Genomic DNA, 17,915 nt, shown 5'->3' with positions numbered 1-17,915 from the left:
TTAATTCTGTGTGTAATCGTTAGGTGTGTTTTCTATATTTATGTGTCCTGCGTTTTGTAAAAATGGGTTTGGCCCTTTTTATGAAGTCATCATGTAAGTGTCTTTAACTTTCCACCAGCCCTGGAAACTTCTAAAACAGCTAATACGATAATTCAATGGAAAAATCCGCCCAGAAACCTTTAAAAAACATTTGGTGGTGGATCTTGTCCTTTCAGGAATGTGCATGTTTTTTCATGGTGAAAACTAAAAAGTGACTTTATAATACAAAATGTATTAATATAAAGGGTAACAGAAGTGGCCCGAGAACGGAGCCCTGAGGAACCCCTTCACATATCAACTTGACTTATTTTGGTCTTTTGGACCTAATTGTTAAAAGCAATCACTCATAATGAGTGATGAGTACATTAATTTGGTTAAACCTCGACAGTAACAGGTTTACATGCCAAGATCCCAGTTAGAAATGTGTGTGCATGAAGCCAAAATGGCTAACCAGCCGTGTTCTCATTGCTTTATGGGTGTGTTGACAAATGTGTCGCCTCAATCACTCTGCCCTGTTAATCTCAAAAGGAATAACTGTGTATATAACGTCCCAGCTGGTGCATTTCATACAGAGATCACAGTGGTGATAGCACATTGTCTATTAATAATAAACCATTGGCCGCAGATGTTTAAACGGCCTTTTAATGGCCTCCAAGGCCGCGACGTGACAATGAGACACTGGAGCGAACACTTAAGAGTGTGTGTGTGTGTGTGTGTGTGTGTGTGTGTGTGTGTGGAGCTGCATGAGCAATGCCTCTGGCACTTCACGAGAGAAAAGCACCTGTCGCATGAGAGAATACAGAGAATGGACAGGTGTGTGTGTGTGTGTGTGTGTGTGTGTGTGTGTGTGTGTGTGTGTGTGTGTGTGTGTGTGTGTGTGTGTGTGTGTGTGTGTGTGTGTGTGTAAGAGAGAGAGAGAGAGAGAGGGGGCGGGACTTTAGTGCTAAACTGACGACAGACCCATTTAATCATCATTTTGTAAGTTTAAAAAGGGTTTTTCTCGAACCTTATTTGGATGTCATTGAATAGTAACTGAGTCGAGGTAAACGTGGCTGTTTTCCTTTGAATGGCATGCTACACTCGGTCACCGCAGTAGGAAACAAGTCGTTAGCTATTTGTGTGAGCCGGGCCTTGGTGACTCAAACCATCTAATCTGGGGTCTGCTGCAGCTATTTATTGACACCAGAAGAAAGGTATTTGTTCTGCTGCTGGTTCGCGCCAGTCACTGGATTTAATAACAGGCCTGAGGTCTGCTATTCAGATCTGATGCTGCTGTACAGTCGGGGACGCAGTCATTCAATATGTTAATGTGAATTCAAATTAAGAGCACTTTAAAGAGGACCATTGGGGTCTCTTCACCTCTGGAAGATCTTGCCATCTAGAAGAGCCACTGAGCTACTTTGAAGTGGGATTATTGGAGTCAACCCCCTGTCAAGATTTTCACAGTTATCTGACATGAAACACCGGATCCCCGAAAGGTTTGACTGCTCTTGGTCACCCGAGCTGAAGGGCTGATCTCTTTAACCCCCGCTGCCATCTTCTATGCGCCTATGCAGTTGTGTCTCACGACTCACGCACATGCCACGAGTGCGGGGCAAATGTGAAGGTCGTGACCTTGCACCTCTTGTTTAGTAAGTACCTGTCATGGTCAACGTTGTTCTTTGACGAGAGGATCGTGTTGGCAAACATGTATAAAAACCTTTGAGAAATGTCAGCAATTTCAAACTAAAAAGAGAGTTGTTTGCAACGTATTGGTTCAAGAAAAATGAGTGAATTTGGTGGAAAATGTAAATTAAAATACAAAGTTTCTTAAAAGGTAATAAAACCCCTTTACTTAAGGATTTATGGCATGCAGTGGAAGCCTGGGTGAGGGGATCCCCTCCGATGACAGTCCCAGGCAAACAGATGGCGTGGGAGTTGTAGTTTTATTTGAAACGACGTGGCTTCACAAGAAGCTGGGATGGTGGTGGCGGCGAGAGTCCCTCCCCCCCCACGCTGCTGGGAACGGTCACAGATTCATCCCGGAGTGCCAGCTCACCCCCCTTCCAGGCAGCTTCGGTGGTACGGCCCCACCTTTGGGTGATGAGAGGACATGAATCAGAGTACAAGAAGCCCGGGAGCAGAACGTTCAGTCACTGAGAGGCGGCTGGAGGACTCAAACGTGGCTTCTTTTTTTTTTATCGCAATGTCTGAAGAAGAGGAAATATTTCATCCTCTCTTGAGGGTTTTCTGAGGTTTTATCTGACGTATACAGGTAAGGAGGATGTTTTCACTGATTTTGATACTGTGATATCAATTATTATAGGAAAGAAACTAAACTTTTTAAAAGTTAAGTAACCATTTTGTTAAACAGTGTTGTTTTAAGCTTTGACTAATTCCACACAAATTAAACCCAACATAATTTGACTCGTTTTACACATTTGAACTCTTCGCGTCATCATTAAAAACAACCACAGGAAACAAACTGCGTTTACAACTTCGCCGCCTGGCCTCTCATTCTTGTTGCTACTGAGCCTGCGAGTTGTTGTTGACATGGATTTTGAAATAGCGGCAGTCCGAGCGATTCACCATCTGTCCCACGGGGGGGGGGGGGGGAGGGGGGGGGGGTCGCTCAATTTGGAATATTCCACATACGAGCCAGCCGTGGTCACGTATATGTCATGTATCACTTTGCAAACGTTTACTGGTTACGGGGGGCCAGTATTGGTGTATTAACTTTCTTCTGGTAAGCACAAGTGTCACCACAGAGCGTGTGATTGTCGGCCTATCATTGAAGTACACATTGTGTGTGAATTACAGCACTCTCTGTTTATGTGTTTGTGTGCCACAAATTAGTTGTGCAAGCTCCTTCTGGAAGGAGCAGTAACTGTCCACAAGTTGTGTACTTTTCCTTTAGAGAGATTGAAAAGTTTGGTTCAGTTTGAGTTGAGAGATCATATAAATATGCCCATTTCAATAAATCTTTCCCCGTGAACCAATCCGGTGGATACATGATTGCGCAACATGTAGGCATCGAGTCATGATTCAGCAGCCAGAAAGTCAACTTGAAGACTTTCAAACTGGCACTGCAGCTCTTCTCCTGGGCTCGCACAGACCAGCTGTTTCAGTGTGTTGGACCGGAGCCGCCCCGGTTCACGTCAGACCATGTGGGCCTGCTCGGACGCAACGTGACAGGGGCTTTAGCACTACAAATCGGCTATTATTAGAGCTGGAGGGACCGTGTTGCTGGAGCTGTAAAAAAGTGTGCAGAGGGATGTGAGGGATCCTGTCCCTGACTTTATGACTGGGGCCCATTAAACCTTGTGAAACCAGTTTTGTGTGTGAAGACAAGATGATTTAAAATCATCTCAAACAGGTTTTGTACTCTTGAAAATATGGAACTACTTGATGATGATACTATATGTCTCCTTTCCATCTCTTTCAGATGTTGGTCACACCCAAGGTCCACTTGATGGAAGCCTATATGCCCGGGTCCGCAAGAAAGACTCCCTGGAGGGAGTGGTCACCATCAACGGCCTCCCAGTCCATGAAAACCCCTTGACCAATGCCGAGAACCCGTTACAACAACCCAGTCATCCGCTCCAAACCGCTGACCAGACCCTTCCTGTGACAGGCCACGCCTCCCTCCCTGCCGTCGATCACACCCTCTCCGTGAGCAGCGACTCGGGCAACTCCACCGCATCCGTCAAGACCGATCGCACCGATGAGCACAGCCAGTCCGTGCAGGGTGCCGTGAACCACACCAACCCAACAGCGGCCCACCCGCCGCTCAGCCCGCAGGAGAAAAGAGAGCTGGACCAGCTTCTGAGTGGCCTCGAAGCACCGACTCACCAACGACAAGCCTACCTGTCCACGTCCACCAGTCCAGGAGGAGGTGTCCGACACTTGGTCCCAGCGCAGGTGCACGTCAACGGGGGCCACACCAGGCTAGTTGCCGCCCCTTCGACGGAGGAGCGTGAGACAGAAATTCTAGACGACGAGCTGCCAAACAGCCAAGAGGGCAACAGTGTGGACAGCTTGGGTACGCTCTCATCCCTGGAGGGCCAGGCGGCACCGGCTGACCACTACTACCAATCGCAGACGCCCGCCAGCAGGCAGAACGACGGACCCTACCTTGAGAGAGTGGTTCTTGGGGAAAAGTTGAGCGAGATGCCCGTGCATGGAGTACGAACGCCAACGGCGATGCTAGAGAGGTCCGTGGACGCTGCGTCGCCACAGGGGGGATACAACGACTACGAGAACGGAGGAGGGATTTACCGTTCACAGTCTTTTGGGAATCCGCCAGCCGGCAGCCCTGAGACCAACCCGAAACTGATGCCCAGGGCTCCAGAGAGGAGCACCAGTAGCCGGGAGGCTGTTCAAAGAGGTCTCAACACCTGGCACCAGTATAGCCTCCCAGATGATCCCTTTGGCCCTCCTCTTCAATCAACCCATAGCTTGCCCCACTTCCCCACCTCAGCCTCGCAGCGGGACATCGAGCAGTCCATTGAGGCGCTCAACATGCTCATGCTCGACCTGGACCCAATCAACTCCCACATGTCCAAATCCCACAGTGCGCCTCCTGGGGAGGACGGCCTCAGTTCGTCCCAGGCGCCCTTCTCGCAGACCCTCGCAAGACCCTCATACCAAGCAGACTCTGCCATCCATGGGTACAACGACTCCGGGTCCGTCAACAACTCCTTTAATCAGCCCCTACGGTCGACTGGGAGAGCCAACCAGAGCCCCCTCACGGAGTCCCCGGTCTATTCTCCCCAGAGGTCCAATGCCGGCTACCAACACCAAAACACCACCCCAACACACACCCCAGAGCCCTACCCACACACACGCCAAGCAGCCCATAATTACCACACAGATCCCTCCCCTAATTTCAACCAGCAGGTGCCAGCGAAGCCTGTGATCTCGTACCCAGGAAGCGGGGTTTCCCACTCCCCTGACCCGCAGGGCTCGTCTCCTTTCACAGGCTACAGTGCCTCTTCCTCTCCCCTCCCAACACTCACCCCCCAGCCACAAGACACGTCTACTTCATCCTTGCCCCGAGAACAAGAAGCAGAGGAGGAGACGCTTAACCTGGAGGGCCTGGTGGCTCACCGCATCGCCGGTAAGGCTCCGAGTTATTGTCTGAAACGGGGAAAATGAACATGCAACAATAAATATAACTTTGACAACAACAGATATGCAGACATGACATTCATTGTGGTTAGTTTACATACGTAAAACAGGTCTCAGGTCAGGTATATTGTCCATAGCACGCGAGCAGTGCAGTTTTCAGCGGGTTCTGTTACCGAGTCATCGCGAAGTAATGACCTAAAGTCCTAAAAATGAGCTCTGCAGCCGAAACGAAGCAGAGTTGATGAGAGTGGAGATGGGATGAGAGTATGAATAGCCAATGCGTCCAGAGGCTCCAGCTTCCATGCATCATCCATATTTACGTTTATGTTAAACCATGTGGATGCTCCAAGGCGCCACCCGGTGGAACAAATATCACCTTCTTTTGAACCACTTTTAAACATCAACCTTTTTAGCAGTGAACATCATTTCACCTTGCAGCTATAGAACTTAAGATGAACCTGTTGTCGACTCATTTGACTCATTTGATTTTGTTTAATTTTCTCCTCACTTTCATTAGATCCATTTCTGTTCTGATATGTCTTCTCCTTTTCTGTTCAATCCATCTCTCTGCTGTATGGACAACCCTTCCCACCATTTGCTTCCACCGCTGCACCTCTCTCACCTTCCTCCTCCACCTTTCTCCTCCACCTCCTGCTCTCCATCCACCACCCTGACCTCCCTCCTCCCTCCCCCCTCGCCCCCACGGGAACAGAGTACAACGCTCGTATTCGGGGCATCAGTGAAAGCATGACATCGCAAGATTCTGACCGCCATCGCTCTTTTTCCTTCTCTGGTTTGTCCACTTTCCCTCGCTTTTATTTTAGTTTCATTCTTCTTCTTTTTTCTTTTTTTTTAAAGATGTCTTTTCATCAATTCCTGTTTCTGCTCTATTTCCGCTGCTTTTTAAAAACATTTTTTTATTTATTCCCTTCACTTCTTGATATGTACCTCTGATGAAAAAAAAATGAAAGAAGCTAAATATTGCGTGAACAATATAAAAAGCTATTAAAAAAAAAATAAAAAATTACGCATTTGTTTCTACTTTCAGGGGTTCGGTCCAGAGGAATGACCCCGGAAGTGACGCAGGAGACGGGTCGACGTCGGACAACCAGCGAGGGACAGTACCAGAGCAGCCATGACAACATGATGGTGGATTCACCGGACTTCGCCCGCAATCTGGCCATCAACCCGGGGGGACGACCCAGAGAGGTCAGCATTTTTTTTTGTTTTAATGCTGTGAAACCTGATTGAACCGAGTAAAAGTCGTGTTAGAAACATATTTTTCTCTTCCAGGGTCCCATGCACAGCTACCGGGAGGCGTTCGAGGACGACGAGGCGGACGGGTTCGACAACAGTCCCGCCTTTGGAGGCGGTGGTGAGAATTCCCCCCCGACCCCCAGCTTCCCCGTGTCGCCACAGACTCCTTACTTCAACATGTGTAGGTTCACCCTGCCTGCAGACTGGAAGGGGGGGGGGGGGCTCGGCAACCCGCTAAACACTAACCGTTGACCGGCTTTACTTTTCAATTGTAATTATTTAATGATAAAACAAATATTTAAGTATGAAAAGGACGGAAAAAAACCAGGAAAGAATTTCATGATATTTTTTATTTGATTAAACATTTGATTACATTTTTTTTTTTTTTTAATCCAACCCTTAATTTGGTTACACAAGGTTTTAACATAATGATGGAATACACCCCAAAAACACATTTTCCCACCAAAAAGTCAACAAACTGCTATAAACCAAGTAAATATGTACCTGTGAGAGCAAACTACTTCACATAAACAGTCAAAATTGCAGTACAGTAACGGTACAAACATATGTCCCCATTTAACCAGTCAGTAGCAGATGAAATGGAGTCTCTCCACACAGTCGTGAGCCTCCCATTCCTTTACTTTAACATCTGCAGTCACATCCCTTTTTACCGCTTTGGCGCCGCTCTGCGTCTCTCCCGTAACCCGAATGGCCGCACACCTCTGCTTGACCTCCGGACACTCGTCCTTCCCCTCCCCGCCCCAGGCCTCGTAAGCCAGCGGCTGCCCGTCCACCCACATCCAGCCTCCGGCAAGGAAACGCAGGCCCATCCAGACGCGTGCCGAGGTCCCGTCTTCCTTCAACTCTTTCTGGATGAGCAGCATCTCGGTGTCCGAGGCCACGCTGGCCAGGTTGTGGTGATGCTCCCTGCAGTGCTCCAACGCTTCCTGCCAAGTCTTTCTCTCCCTCACCACGACCGCGCTGTAGCAAAAGAAAGTGCTTTTTTTATACGATACATGTATATCGTGCCACTTATAGTTATAGATTGCGCCGTAGTCTTCATCTTCTCGGTTATTGGGCTGATCCCTTCCCCAGAAAAATGTGGACACCCCTCCACCTCCTGACCACGTCCATTCACTTCTGTTCAGTAAATTCCTCTGCAGTCCGATCCACATGACTGCCTTGCTGTCTCCGGTAAGCAGTCGAAGGCGCTCTACGTCGTACTCATTACTGATGGGAGCCAGGTCGGTGTGATGCCGCCGGCAGTACTCCTGAGCCTCGTGCCAGTCCAACGTCTCCGGGACGTGGACGTACTTGGAAAGAGCCGCAGACGAGCTCAGGAGGAGCAGGACACGGGCCAACGTTTGCTCCATCGCTGTGTTTTGTGTGAGAAGACGGAGGAAGGGGAGTCCTGCAGCGCGGTGGAGACGCAGAGCGGCGTCCAGGACATATAAGCGTCCGTCCGGAAGCCTTTTGTGGTTTTGCATAGGGCGGCCTCTTCAGCTTCACTCATGCCTGAAGGTGACGAGAGAACCGGCAGCTCACTTCTAATCACTCCTCGTGGTTTACATGGAAACCTTTTGGGAGTTTTGGTAACGTAAAAGCAGAGCGATAAAAACCCACATTTTGATGACGTTGCGCTTTTCACGCCGCTCGAAAAAGAGAATTTCAATGTCCAAGCGTCTTCATGACTTTCGTGACACGAAGCAGGCGTGTGCAAATCTAGTTAATAACAATCGGAAGAGGTGTTTTCCTTACAGGCAAATTCATCGCCTTTACCTTCTGTTTATTTAAAACGAGTATCGTTAATGAAACACAGAGAAACACAGATTTCTGTCGTCGTGCGTGTTTTTAAAATTTTTATTTTTATTTTAAAGTTCGTGAAAAGGAGAAGGCCAAATCGAATACATTACATCCTCCGATCCAAACCCCGTGAGACGTGTCTTATTAGAGAATATCCAGACACCAACCACCTGTGATGATTGACAGGAGTGTGTAGGCATGTTGAGGTTGGTAAACAAGCCCCGCCTCCTCTCCTGCGGGCCCTGAACGCACACGGCTGTTGCAGTAAGAATCCGCTCTGTGTGGCACAGAACCTTTCACCTCTACGCCGCCCTCACCCCTCCATGTGGTCAATCCCGGTCATGCTATTAATCTGGATTATTTATTTTTTATAAGTGGAGGATTAATAATATTAAAAAAAACGAGTTTATTTCCAAAATGCTGGATGTCCAGTTATATATATATATATAAAGGATCTTGTCTATAAAAGGATGCCAAATGCAGGTTCCTCACCGACGAGATCTTTTTTGGAAATAACTCTTTATGACCCCCATTTCAAACCGTGTTGTTGACTCATGTTCATAATCTAACACGGACGTGACCCCCGTTGGGGTCACAGCATGCTGTTAATATCCTCATCACTAAATACTTGTGATACATTCTACATCCAATCAATGCAGTGTTTTTTGAGAAGGCAGTATAGCACAAAACATAATATTGTGACGCTCAGGTGCATCAATATATTTCATTAAATAATATGAGAGAAATAAATTATCTGATGCATTCTTCATGGCTCATTGCATCGATGACAAAGTGAAGAATTGTGTCTTTCCACGCCTTTTCATTGGTTGTTTTACATTGCATGTGCCTGTATGTGCAGTTCGTACCTCATTGTCCTCGGTGGTGGTGGTGGTTATGTTTAATAGTTATATTTCTTTCCCCCCTGCAGCTCGCTCTCCTCCGGGTTTGACCAAGACTCCTCTGTCAGCTCTGGGACTGAAGCCTCACCACCAGGGAGGATCAGGTCAGTGTACATACAGATATCATGTGTTCATCTTTATTTGAGTCAAATGTCCCATTCGTTTGATTATTCTAACAACATTGAAGCTACTTGAGAGGATCCAAAGGTAAAATAGAAGATATTTAGAAGCGTAATGCTAACCACTGAATGCTAACAGCTAACACGAACCCATGAGGTGCTTAGCGCTCAAACGTTTCCTCCTTGTCTCCTCCTCTTCCACACATCTCCTCCTCTCTGGCTTTCTATCGTTTCCTGCTGTCAGACTCTGATTCTAACGATGGAGAGCAAGGTAAGGAACTTTCTATCAGCGTCTCCTGTCTTCGGCCCATTTGCTTTGAATCATTTCCTTTTTCTGTCACGGCTTCACATGTTTGCTGCGTCTCATTTGTTTCTGGATTTAAGATAAAAATGCACACATAGTTGAGACTGACTTTGTTTCTGTGATGCTTTGTGATATTCAGATAATCGCAGTTTTGGGGACTGCAGAGCACAACCGTTCAACGCTCCTTTCTCCTCCAGCAGTCCCGTCCACAGCGCTGACGGGTGAGTGGGAAAAAGTCCAATTATTTAAATCTATCAGTTTTGCATCTAGTTTTAATAGCAGCAGCAAAACACTTGACCTGCATATCAATAGTTCCTTATTTGCTGTAGTAAATGACAGTTAAGGTGCCGACTCTTAATAATAATAATACTAATAATAATGATGTCTTGTTCTTTTGGGTGCAGAAGGAGGATTGGTTCTTCGCCTCACAGTCCCGTCCCCTCCTACCCGTACAGACCCACCTCCCCCGAGGGCTCCCAGGTCAACATCATGGGCGTCCACACCGTCCCCGGCAGCCCCAACACCCTCCACCGCACCGTGGCCACCAACACGCCGCCGAGCCCCGCCCTGCAGAGACGCCTGGGTCAAGCCAGCCCCTTACTGGCCAGACACCCTCCTCCAGCCGGCTTCCCATCCAGCCCTCTGATTGGCCGCAGCCCTAAAACGGCAGCCGGCGTGCCCCCCAGCCCCCAGATGGGGCGCCGCGCGGCGGCAGCGGGCGGCCACGGCACGCCCGACGAGCTGGGGGCTGCTTCCCGTCAGGGGAGCGCCCAACCGCCCTCCACGCCGGCCTTCCCCGTCTCCCCACAGCTGCCGGAGAAGAGGCACATGTCCAGCGGCGACGCGGAGAGGACGGACAACAAGAACCTGACGCCGGCCAGCGGCGGCAGCACACCGAACCTCTCCGGCACGCACACGCTCCCGGACGTCTCGAAGTCCATATACGGTGATACAAAGAGACGCATGACACGGTGCTTTGCCTCTCAGAGTGTCTGTGTCTCCTCCAGCTCATCACGCCCTTGTCTCTTTGGTCCAAACAGATGGCTATCCGGACATTAAGATGAATGTCAAGTTCGTCCAGGACACCTCCAAGTTCTGGTACAAGCCAGACATCACCAGAGAGCAGGGTGAGAGTCATCAAACAAACCAGCGCTTTGAGTTTATTGATCGTCTTGTGAAACAGAGTAAACAACACATGATTGTGTATTCTGCTTTCATCTTTTTTGGCACATGTTGGTCATTTCCCCTTTCTCATCATCCTGTTTCCTCTTCCTCTTTCCTCCTCCTTCACACAGCCATCAACGTGTTGAAGGACAGGGAGCCGGGGGCGTTCATCATCAGGGACAGCCACTCCTTCAGAGGAGCCTACGGTCTGGCCATGAAGGTGGCCTGCCCGCCACCGACCATCCAACAGACCAAGAAAGGTAAAGAAACAAACGGCTGCTTTTATTCTGAAACAGAATATCTGATCTTCTAAATACCTTTATTTTTTCCAGTTGGTGACCTGACCAATGAGCTGGTGAGGCACTTCCTGATCGAGACGAGCCCCAAAGGCGTCCGTCTGAAGGGTTGTCCCAATGAACCCTACTTTGGTGAGTTTATTGCCTCGGGCTCGAACATCAGCATTCGATATCAGAAGCGATCAAGTTGAACCGAGAGATTCTTTTCGGGTCCGTATAGGGTGTCTTTCCGCTCTGGTGTACCAACACTCGATGACTCCGCTGGCTCTGCCCTGTAAGCTGATGATCCCCGCCAAAGGTCAGCGTCATCCTCTCATCTATGGACGAACGTTACGGGCCGCTGTGTGTTTTTCTGACATAATTGATCGTTCCCATTCGTCGCCCCCGCAGACCCAAACGAAGAGGCGTTGGAGCTCGCCACACCTACTGATCCAGTGGTTGAACTTCTGAAGCAGGGAGCAGGTGAGCGCCAGTGTAATCCACCCGTTGGAGAGAGACGCTTGCACGTGCAAAATGAATGAAATCGTAAATGCATGAGCGAGATTTACTTGACTTTCCAAGCAAAAGTATGACGATAAGCAATCAGTGGCAAACGTGTATGGATTCCAACGTGAGGCCTTTCATTGCTCGGGTTCACTTGCTCACACATTGTCACCCCTTGCCTTACAGTCCAGAAGGTTCCCGAGGACGCCCACGGTAAATGCATTGTGCACTCTGACCGAATGTGAATGCGGTGTGATGCATGCTCTCACAGAAACCAATGCTTTCCATCCAGTTCATCAAACGATCCATCAAATGAACCGCATGCGCCGTAAATTGAGAGTCCCGTTGTGACTACACACCGGTCTTCATCCTCACGGCACCTCCCCGTCCCCTCGCATGGAGCTGCATGCACATCGCTGTCTCCTCTTCTTGTGTTTAGGTAACGGCGCCTCTGTGTTGTTGTCCTCTAGCGTGCAATGTTCTCTACATCAACTCCGTGGACATGGAGTCCCTCACGGGGCCTCAGGCCGTTGCCAAGGCGATCAGTCAGACGCTGGCGACCGACCCTCTGCCTGACGCGACCGCCGTGCACTTCAAAGTGTCCACGCAGGGCATCACGCTCACCGACAGTCAGAGGAAGTGAGTCGACGCCTATTTCCTATTGAAATTGGTATTAAAAAAAAAAGAAATCTTCACTAAAACTGAGTTTCTCCACAAAGAGTCACACAAAAGCACACATTTAAATCTTGTGTTCACTGGAGACATGCTCAGAAGTTTCTTGGAAATAAGTCATTCATGAAAAAGCATTAAAAAAACGACTAATCGACAAATTGATTAAGACGGGCATCCCTGGATCCGACGATAGAGACATCAAATCACAGAGGAAGATCGCAAACATGACTTACTTTGGCGCCCCCGAGTGGCGATCCGGAAGAAGACACTGTGGCTTCAACCCTCCGAGTAACTCTGATGTGTGTGTGTGTGTGTGTGTGTGTGTGTGTGTGTGTGCATCATTTCTCTTGCTGCAGACTTTTCTTCAGGCGACACTATCCCATCAACACGGTAACCTACTGCAACATCGATCCCCAGGACAGGAAGTAAGAACCCTCCAGACCGTTCGCTCGTCAATAACAGAACAAAGAAAAACACTTTTTGATCGTCTCGTATAAAGAAATAACTATAATTGTGTTTTTTTTTTTTTCTTCTTCAATAGATGGGGCAAAGAAGGAGGCGGCTCAGTGAAGTACGTTTTATAATTCGGGGGAAATAGATATATTACATGCACATGATGTCTTTTTCTTTTCTGGTTATTGTGGTGCTGGAAAATAAATATAATAAATCTTTTTTTTTAAATCCCACCAGGCTTTTCGGATTCGTGGCGAGGAAACAAGGAAGCACAACAGACAATGTCAGCCACCTGTTTGCCGAGCTGGACCCAGATCAGCCCGCCTCCGCCATCGTCAGCTTCGCGTCCAAAATGATGAAGCGGTGAAACCCCCCTCCCCCCTCGACGTCCGAATGGCAAGCGGCCATTTTGAAATCTTCCTTCGTCATCGGTGTGTCTTTTTCCGCCGGGGGCCCGATGACGCCCTTCTCTCTCTCTCCTTGTTTCCTGTTGGTTTGTTCCCCTTCTCTCTCTCTCTCTCTCTCTTTTTCTCTCTGCCTTGCTGGTTTGTCTTGACTTTGGACATTTTTGGAAGAGTCTCCACTTGAGGGATTTGGATCCAGAGTGGCTCGAGCGGAGGAAGTGTGGTGAACGTGACAAACATGGAGGCCATTGAAGGGAGGAAATGTACGAACGGGGGAACCTGTACTAGAAGAAGCGCTAGTTAAAGACTAAAGGAACCGAGTTCAGTCGAGGAACGCGTAAGGACTCGTAAGTTTCAGGGTTTTCCGTTGTCGATTTCTTTGATTGATTTACCAAAGGTAGTTGCAATACAAGTGCAAGAAAGATGTAGCTATGAAGCCATTATGATTTCCTCTTTTCAAAAGATGAAGTGTTGAACAAAAAAAAAAAAAAAAAAGAAAAGAAATACGCTTTCTTCTTGAACTCGTCTTCAGGAAAAAAGTTTGGCCTCGATGGCTTTTAGCAAAACAGTATCTGAAGACCTTATGCATGTTAGCTTGATCTTTAAGCTTGGTTCTTCTACCTTCCACAAAAAAAAGAAAAAGAAAATCATTGTGAAATCCTTTTTAGAGTGGTCTTTCTTCGGGGTCTGTTGTGTGTTGGAAAAGGGCTCCGCAGCGAAACTAAAGACTGATCGAAACTGCGCATAGCAAACCAGACTTTAAAAAAAAAAAAAAAAAGGTGTCGCCTCACCTCGTGTCAATGCACACTCGCATCACTTCGACGCCCCCCCCCCCCCCCCACACACACCTGGTCCGAGCCTGACATGTCTCTCTCTCTCTCTCAAAACTCGCTTATTGGATTTCCCACTGAAGTCAGCAAGCTCCTCATAGCATGGCAGACGGTAGAGAGAGAGGAAGACTTGTTTGTCCACAAGATGGCGCCGCTCCTTCAGGCTTGGACCCCCTTTCTCTCTGACTTTGCTCATCACCAAACTGCTTGCAGTAGTGGATCTGAAACACACTGGAAATCACCAGGGACTGGCCCAACGACCTGGACCTATGCACTGTTCTTTATGCATGTTGTTGTCCCAGAATTGCACCCTCCCTCATAGCTACATTCAACATCACTGAAAACATTCTATGCTGTGTGCTAAAAATGACTTAAAAAACCTTTTAGACAAGTACACTGAGGCTGTACGACTTGTCAAAGACTGCATGAAATAGACAACATTTTTTTGTGCTCTTCTCAAGAGTCTTGAAAAGAAGTAGACAACCCATTGTTGAAGTGGTCACATGATGGCGAGATGCTATATATTTTTTACTTTTTCTTTTTATGTTTATGGTCCATTTGAGCCAGGGTTACCTTTCACTGTATCGAGGACGGTCCGGTCTTTTTTTGTTTGTTTTTTCCTTCCGCAGTGTCGTCAAAATTTACATTTAGATACCTTTTTAGGTCAAAGAAGTAGAAGAAGAAGAAGAAGAAGAAGAAGAGGAAAAAAAAGGAGTTTCCACACTGTGCGCAATATGCCTGCTTGTTGAACACACGCTCAACCATTCACAATAAGCTAAGGAAAATTGATATAAATGTACATAGATATACTACTTTGAAAGGTGACATAGCGAAAAAGTATTTATTTTTGTTGCTTTGGTCCCTCATGATTACTCATATATACATATATTGTACAGTCTAGAAGATTACCTAATGGGTTGAGAAAAAAAAAAAGATATACTTATTTTGGCTAATGATTTCAAAGTCCGACGGATTTTGAAATGTGTTTGAATATATGGTGTACATTACTTTGTACATGTATACATTTGTTTTTTTTTCGGCTCGTCATGTTTTTTTTCTTCTTTCATTTTGTTTGTTTTTTTGCGTTCTCTCGGAACGAGGAAGGGCATGAATGAGGTAGAAGCGTCTGGATTGCATGGACAGAAGCATTCGAGGGTGTTTCAGCAGCAGGAACACGCTCGCAGAAGCAAATGCGTCGTAGCCGATAGATCATGTCGATTTTAGATTAAAAATAAATAAAAATAAAAATGAAAAAAAAGGGAAGCACGAAAAAAAAAAAGTTCAGAAGCCACCCTCAAATGCAATATGAAAACAGCTGTATGCACCCATGACAGTTCCATTTTATCATTTTTTTTTTGCCAAAGATTCAAACACTGCATGTCGCTTTTTTTTACGTTCAACCGCTACTCCGAATTTCTGCGTTTCACACTTTACACACTTTACACACTTTACACACCTCGCTCAGCTTCAGCAGCAGATTTAAGAAGGCTCAGTGTGTGTGTGTGTGTGTAATTGGTCATGTACAACTAACACAACGGGGCCCTCGGGTTTACATTATTACATTTTTTTAATGGCCTTCTCAATGCTCCAGAAATTGGGCTGTTCGAGAGAGAACAGGTCCGCCCCCCCCCCCAGTTGGAAGTGTGCAAACAAAGCACTTATACAGTCACAGTACCAAAAGAAGAAATTCCACATGTCACAGATTTTATTTATTCTTATTTATTCTCTATTCCCCCCCCGACATGTTATTATCTCCTTTCATTGTCGTCACAGCAGTTTTAGCGGTCCATGCTAACGAATGGAGGAATGCATGGTGGCACTTCATTGAGAGCAAAGAGGTACATTGCACTTAAAATCGACTACTAACACGCTTTGTGCCATTTTTATAGTCAATTTTTAAGAAGAAAAAAAAAAAAGAGAAGAAAGTTCTCTGGATAAAATTAAATATAATCTAAAAATTGCATTTTACCTGTTGGCTTTGAGTCAAGAGTTACCTTGTTTCCGTGAAAAAGAAGAGATTTGATGGGACTTGTTGTGTGAATGCGATACTATGAATGTACAAAAGGGTCTCGGATTTTTGTTTGCGCTTATCATTTACATTATATTGTCATGGCTTACCTGTTCCTAAGGAGGAAAAAAAAACATTAAAGCAATACAAATCAGTTACATTCAAGGTATGTGGGTTGTTTTGTGACTCGTGATGAATATGTTTTATAGCGGTATTTCACGATTCTCCTTCCTCTGGTCTCATGTCCAACACGGGACACCTCGGGGAGGTTTGTTTAAGCTCGCTGTTCATCACAAGTCAAATGTGTCATATTAGTTTGGTCATTTGATCGAAATCCAAACCTCCAATAAAAGGACTTTAGCATCGAAGGCACATGTGACCGTCGGTTCACCCGCCGCCCTCCTCACCTCAACTTCCTCTTACTGTCAAACTCCTGCCTGTTTAGTTCAGACTTCCCCTTGTGTTATCCTTTAGAATTACTCTAAAATAAATGTATGAGTTTCAAAGCGAAAGGCAGGCTCCGTTTTTGTTCACGTGGCACGTAGAGAAAGGCCAAAAGAGTGCAGCTTTTTTAATTTTTACTTTAGTGATCTGAAGATGGCTTTTTGCCTTGAAGCATCTCCAGGCTACAAATCTGGTTAATAAATCAAAAACATCTTATTTTCTATCTATTTCCTACCTTATAGGCAATAGATAACAAAAATAGTTTCGCCCACAACCAGAACATTAAAAAAAAAAACGCTCCAGAGCTCAACGATTACACAGAGGGCAAACAAATGGATAACAGGTGTGTGTTTGTGGGCGAGCCACTTGGGGAAGTCCAGAGTCAACAAGGCAGCGCTCCAAGCAGTAGCTCAGTCTTGTTTGTTTGCTCGGTGTTTGATTCCAAGTTTAGGGCCCCCCGAGCCCACGCCAACGCCTGAGACCGGCGAGAGTCGGCGGGGGCATTGGGAGACGGAGACGGGCAATAAAGAAATATAATCAGAAGCCTGTGAGGTTTCTCACGGCTGCAGACGGTGTTCAAACTCCCAAATATGCATGACACACTTCCCCCCGCCGAGAAACTACATTAACGCACTGTCGCTCTCCACTTCGCCGTTTCCACATTATGAGCTGTGAGGCAGGCGCGCTCTCACCGTGGGTCTCTCTTGGCTCCGTTCATAGACACTACCGCATGTATACATTCACACTTTTTTTTTTAAACGGGACAGATGTAAAGGTAGCCGGCTGTCCACGGAGCCCACTGTGAGTTGACTTGAATTGACGCCTTTATTTGACCACGGTAATCCCATCGACGAGCAACGTTTTTCTTTTACAAGAGATCCCGAGGGCGGGGGCGGTGGGGGCTCGGGGGTTCGATCGGCGGCCAATTCATCTAAAGAAAGAATAAATAAAAATCGGGAAAAAATGGTCTTTGAGGGAGGAGGGGCTGGGCGGTGGTGATGGAAATGACGTCCCGTCTGGTTACGCCAAAGAACATGCGACGAGAGAATGACTTGTCAAAAAAAGGTTTTGTGGCCTGGGATCTAGCACGGTTCAAATGCACCTGACGGAGCATTTTTAGCACTTTCCTGTCTCAACTAAAAACACAAGTCGTTTTCTCCAGTCTTCATACGAGTGACGAAAAACTCAATTTTGAAGAGTTGGATAGAAACAGACAGATTGTAGGAACCAGGAAAGTCTGAATTCTGCCAATCCGTCGGGAACAAGACATTTCTACATGTGGGCCTACTTGAATCACCAAAACCTTTAATGCTAATAAATGTTGTGCTAATGCACACGACCATGGCGGAGGATATTTCACTTCTGGCTCGGGGCAAATAAACGAGGTCCTTCTATCCTCAACCACGTTTGACTTTCGCCACACGGTGGTCACGAAAAATGGTCGGGTGGAGGACGAGCGCGCGGTTAGCTAGCTAACGTTCCCCCCCCCGGTATGCAGTCACGCAAAATGGCCACGAAAAGGTTGGCGTTGAGAAAGTTATAGAAAACAGATTTACTCATGCAATGCTTCAAAAGAGGCAATAAGTGTATGTGAACGGACACACGGCTAATGTTAAAACTACACTCTGAAG

General features: G+C 46.9%; 1 protein-coding gene across 9 annotated transcripts in view; it reads left to right on the top strand.

The window, feature by feature from the left end:
* The window catches only part of tns1a (tensin 1a), a 52,973-nt gene extending 36,973 nt beyond the window's left edge, over nucleotides 1-16,000 (top strand). For 4 of the 9 annotated variants that reach the window (XM_034549680.1, XM_034549670.1, XM_034549730.1 and 1 more), the window contains 16 exons: nucleotides 3,464-5,137; nucleotides 6,197-6,357; nucleotides 6,442-6,586; nucleotides 9,137-9,211; nucleotides 9,670-9,751; nucleotides 9,935-10,476; nucleotides 10,571-10,657; nucleotides 10,826-10,954; nucleotides 11,027-11,122; nucleotides 11,211-11,288; nucleotides 11,381-11,452; nucleotides 11,660-11,686; nucleotides 11,944-12,112; nucleotides 12,502-12,570; nucleotides 12,687-12,716; nucleotides 12,836-16,000. In XM_034549680.1, the coding sequence (XP_034405571.1) occupies nucleotides 3,464-5,137; nucleotides 6,197-6,357; nucleotides 6,442-6,586; nucleotides 9,137-9,211; nucleotides 9,670-9,751; nucleotides 9,935-10,476; nucleotides 10,571-10,657; nucleotides 10,826-10,954; nucleotides 11,027-11,122; nucleotides 11,211-11,288; nucleotides 11,381-11,452; nucleotides 11,660-11,686; nucleotides 11,944-12,112; nucleotides 12,502-12,570; nucleotides 12,687-12,716; nucleotides 12,836-12,965 (3,566 nt within the window). In that variant the 3' untranslated portion in view covers nucleotides 12,966-16,000. Of the gene's footprint in view, nucleotides 1-3,463; nucleotides 5,138-6,196; nucleotides 6,358-6,441; nucleotides 6,587-9,136; nucleotides 9,212-9,669; nucleotides 9,752-9,934; nucleotides 10,477-10,570; nucleotides 10,658-10,825; nucleotides 10,955-11,026; nucleotides 11,123-11,210; nucleotides 11,289-11,380; nucleotides 11,453-11,659; nucleotides 11,687-11,765; nucleotides 12,113-12,501; nucleotides 12,571-12,686; nucleotides 12,717-12,835 lie in introns of those variants that run through there. The other 5 variants (XM_034549740.1, XM_034549689.1, XR_004611025.1 and 2 more) reach the window with 4 other exon arrangements.
* Nucleotides 16,001-17,915: the final 1,915 nt, after the last annotated feature.

The sequence above is a fragment of the Cyclopterus lumpus genome, chromosome 2, assembly GCF_009769545.1.
Source record: "Cyclopterus lumpus isolate fCycLum1 chromosome 2, fCycLum1.pri, whole genome shotgun sequence".
Classification (NCBI taxonomy): domain Eukaryota; kingdom Metazoa; phylum Chordata; class Actinopteri; order Perciformes; family Cyclopteridae; genus Cyclopterus; species Cyclopterus lumpus.
The sequence above is the reverse complement of the archived record's forward strand: the minus strand, read 5'-3'. Positions and strand labels throughout refer to the sequence as shown.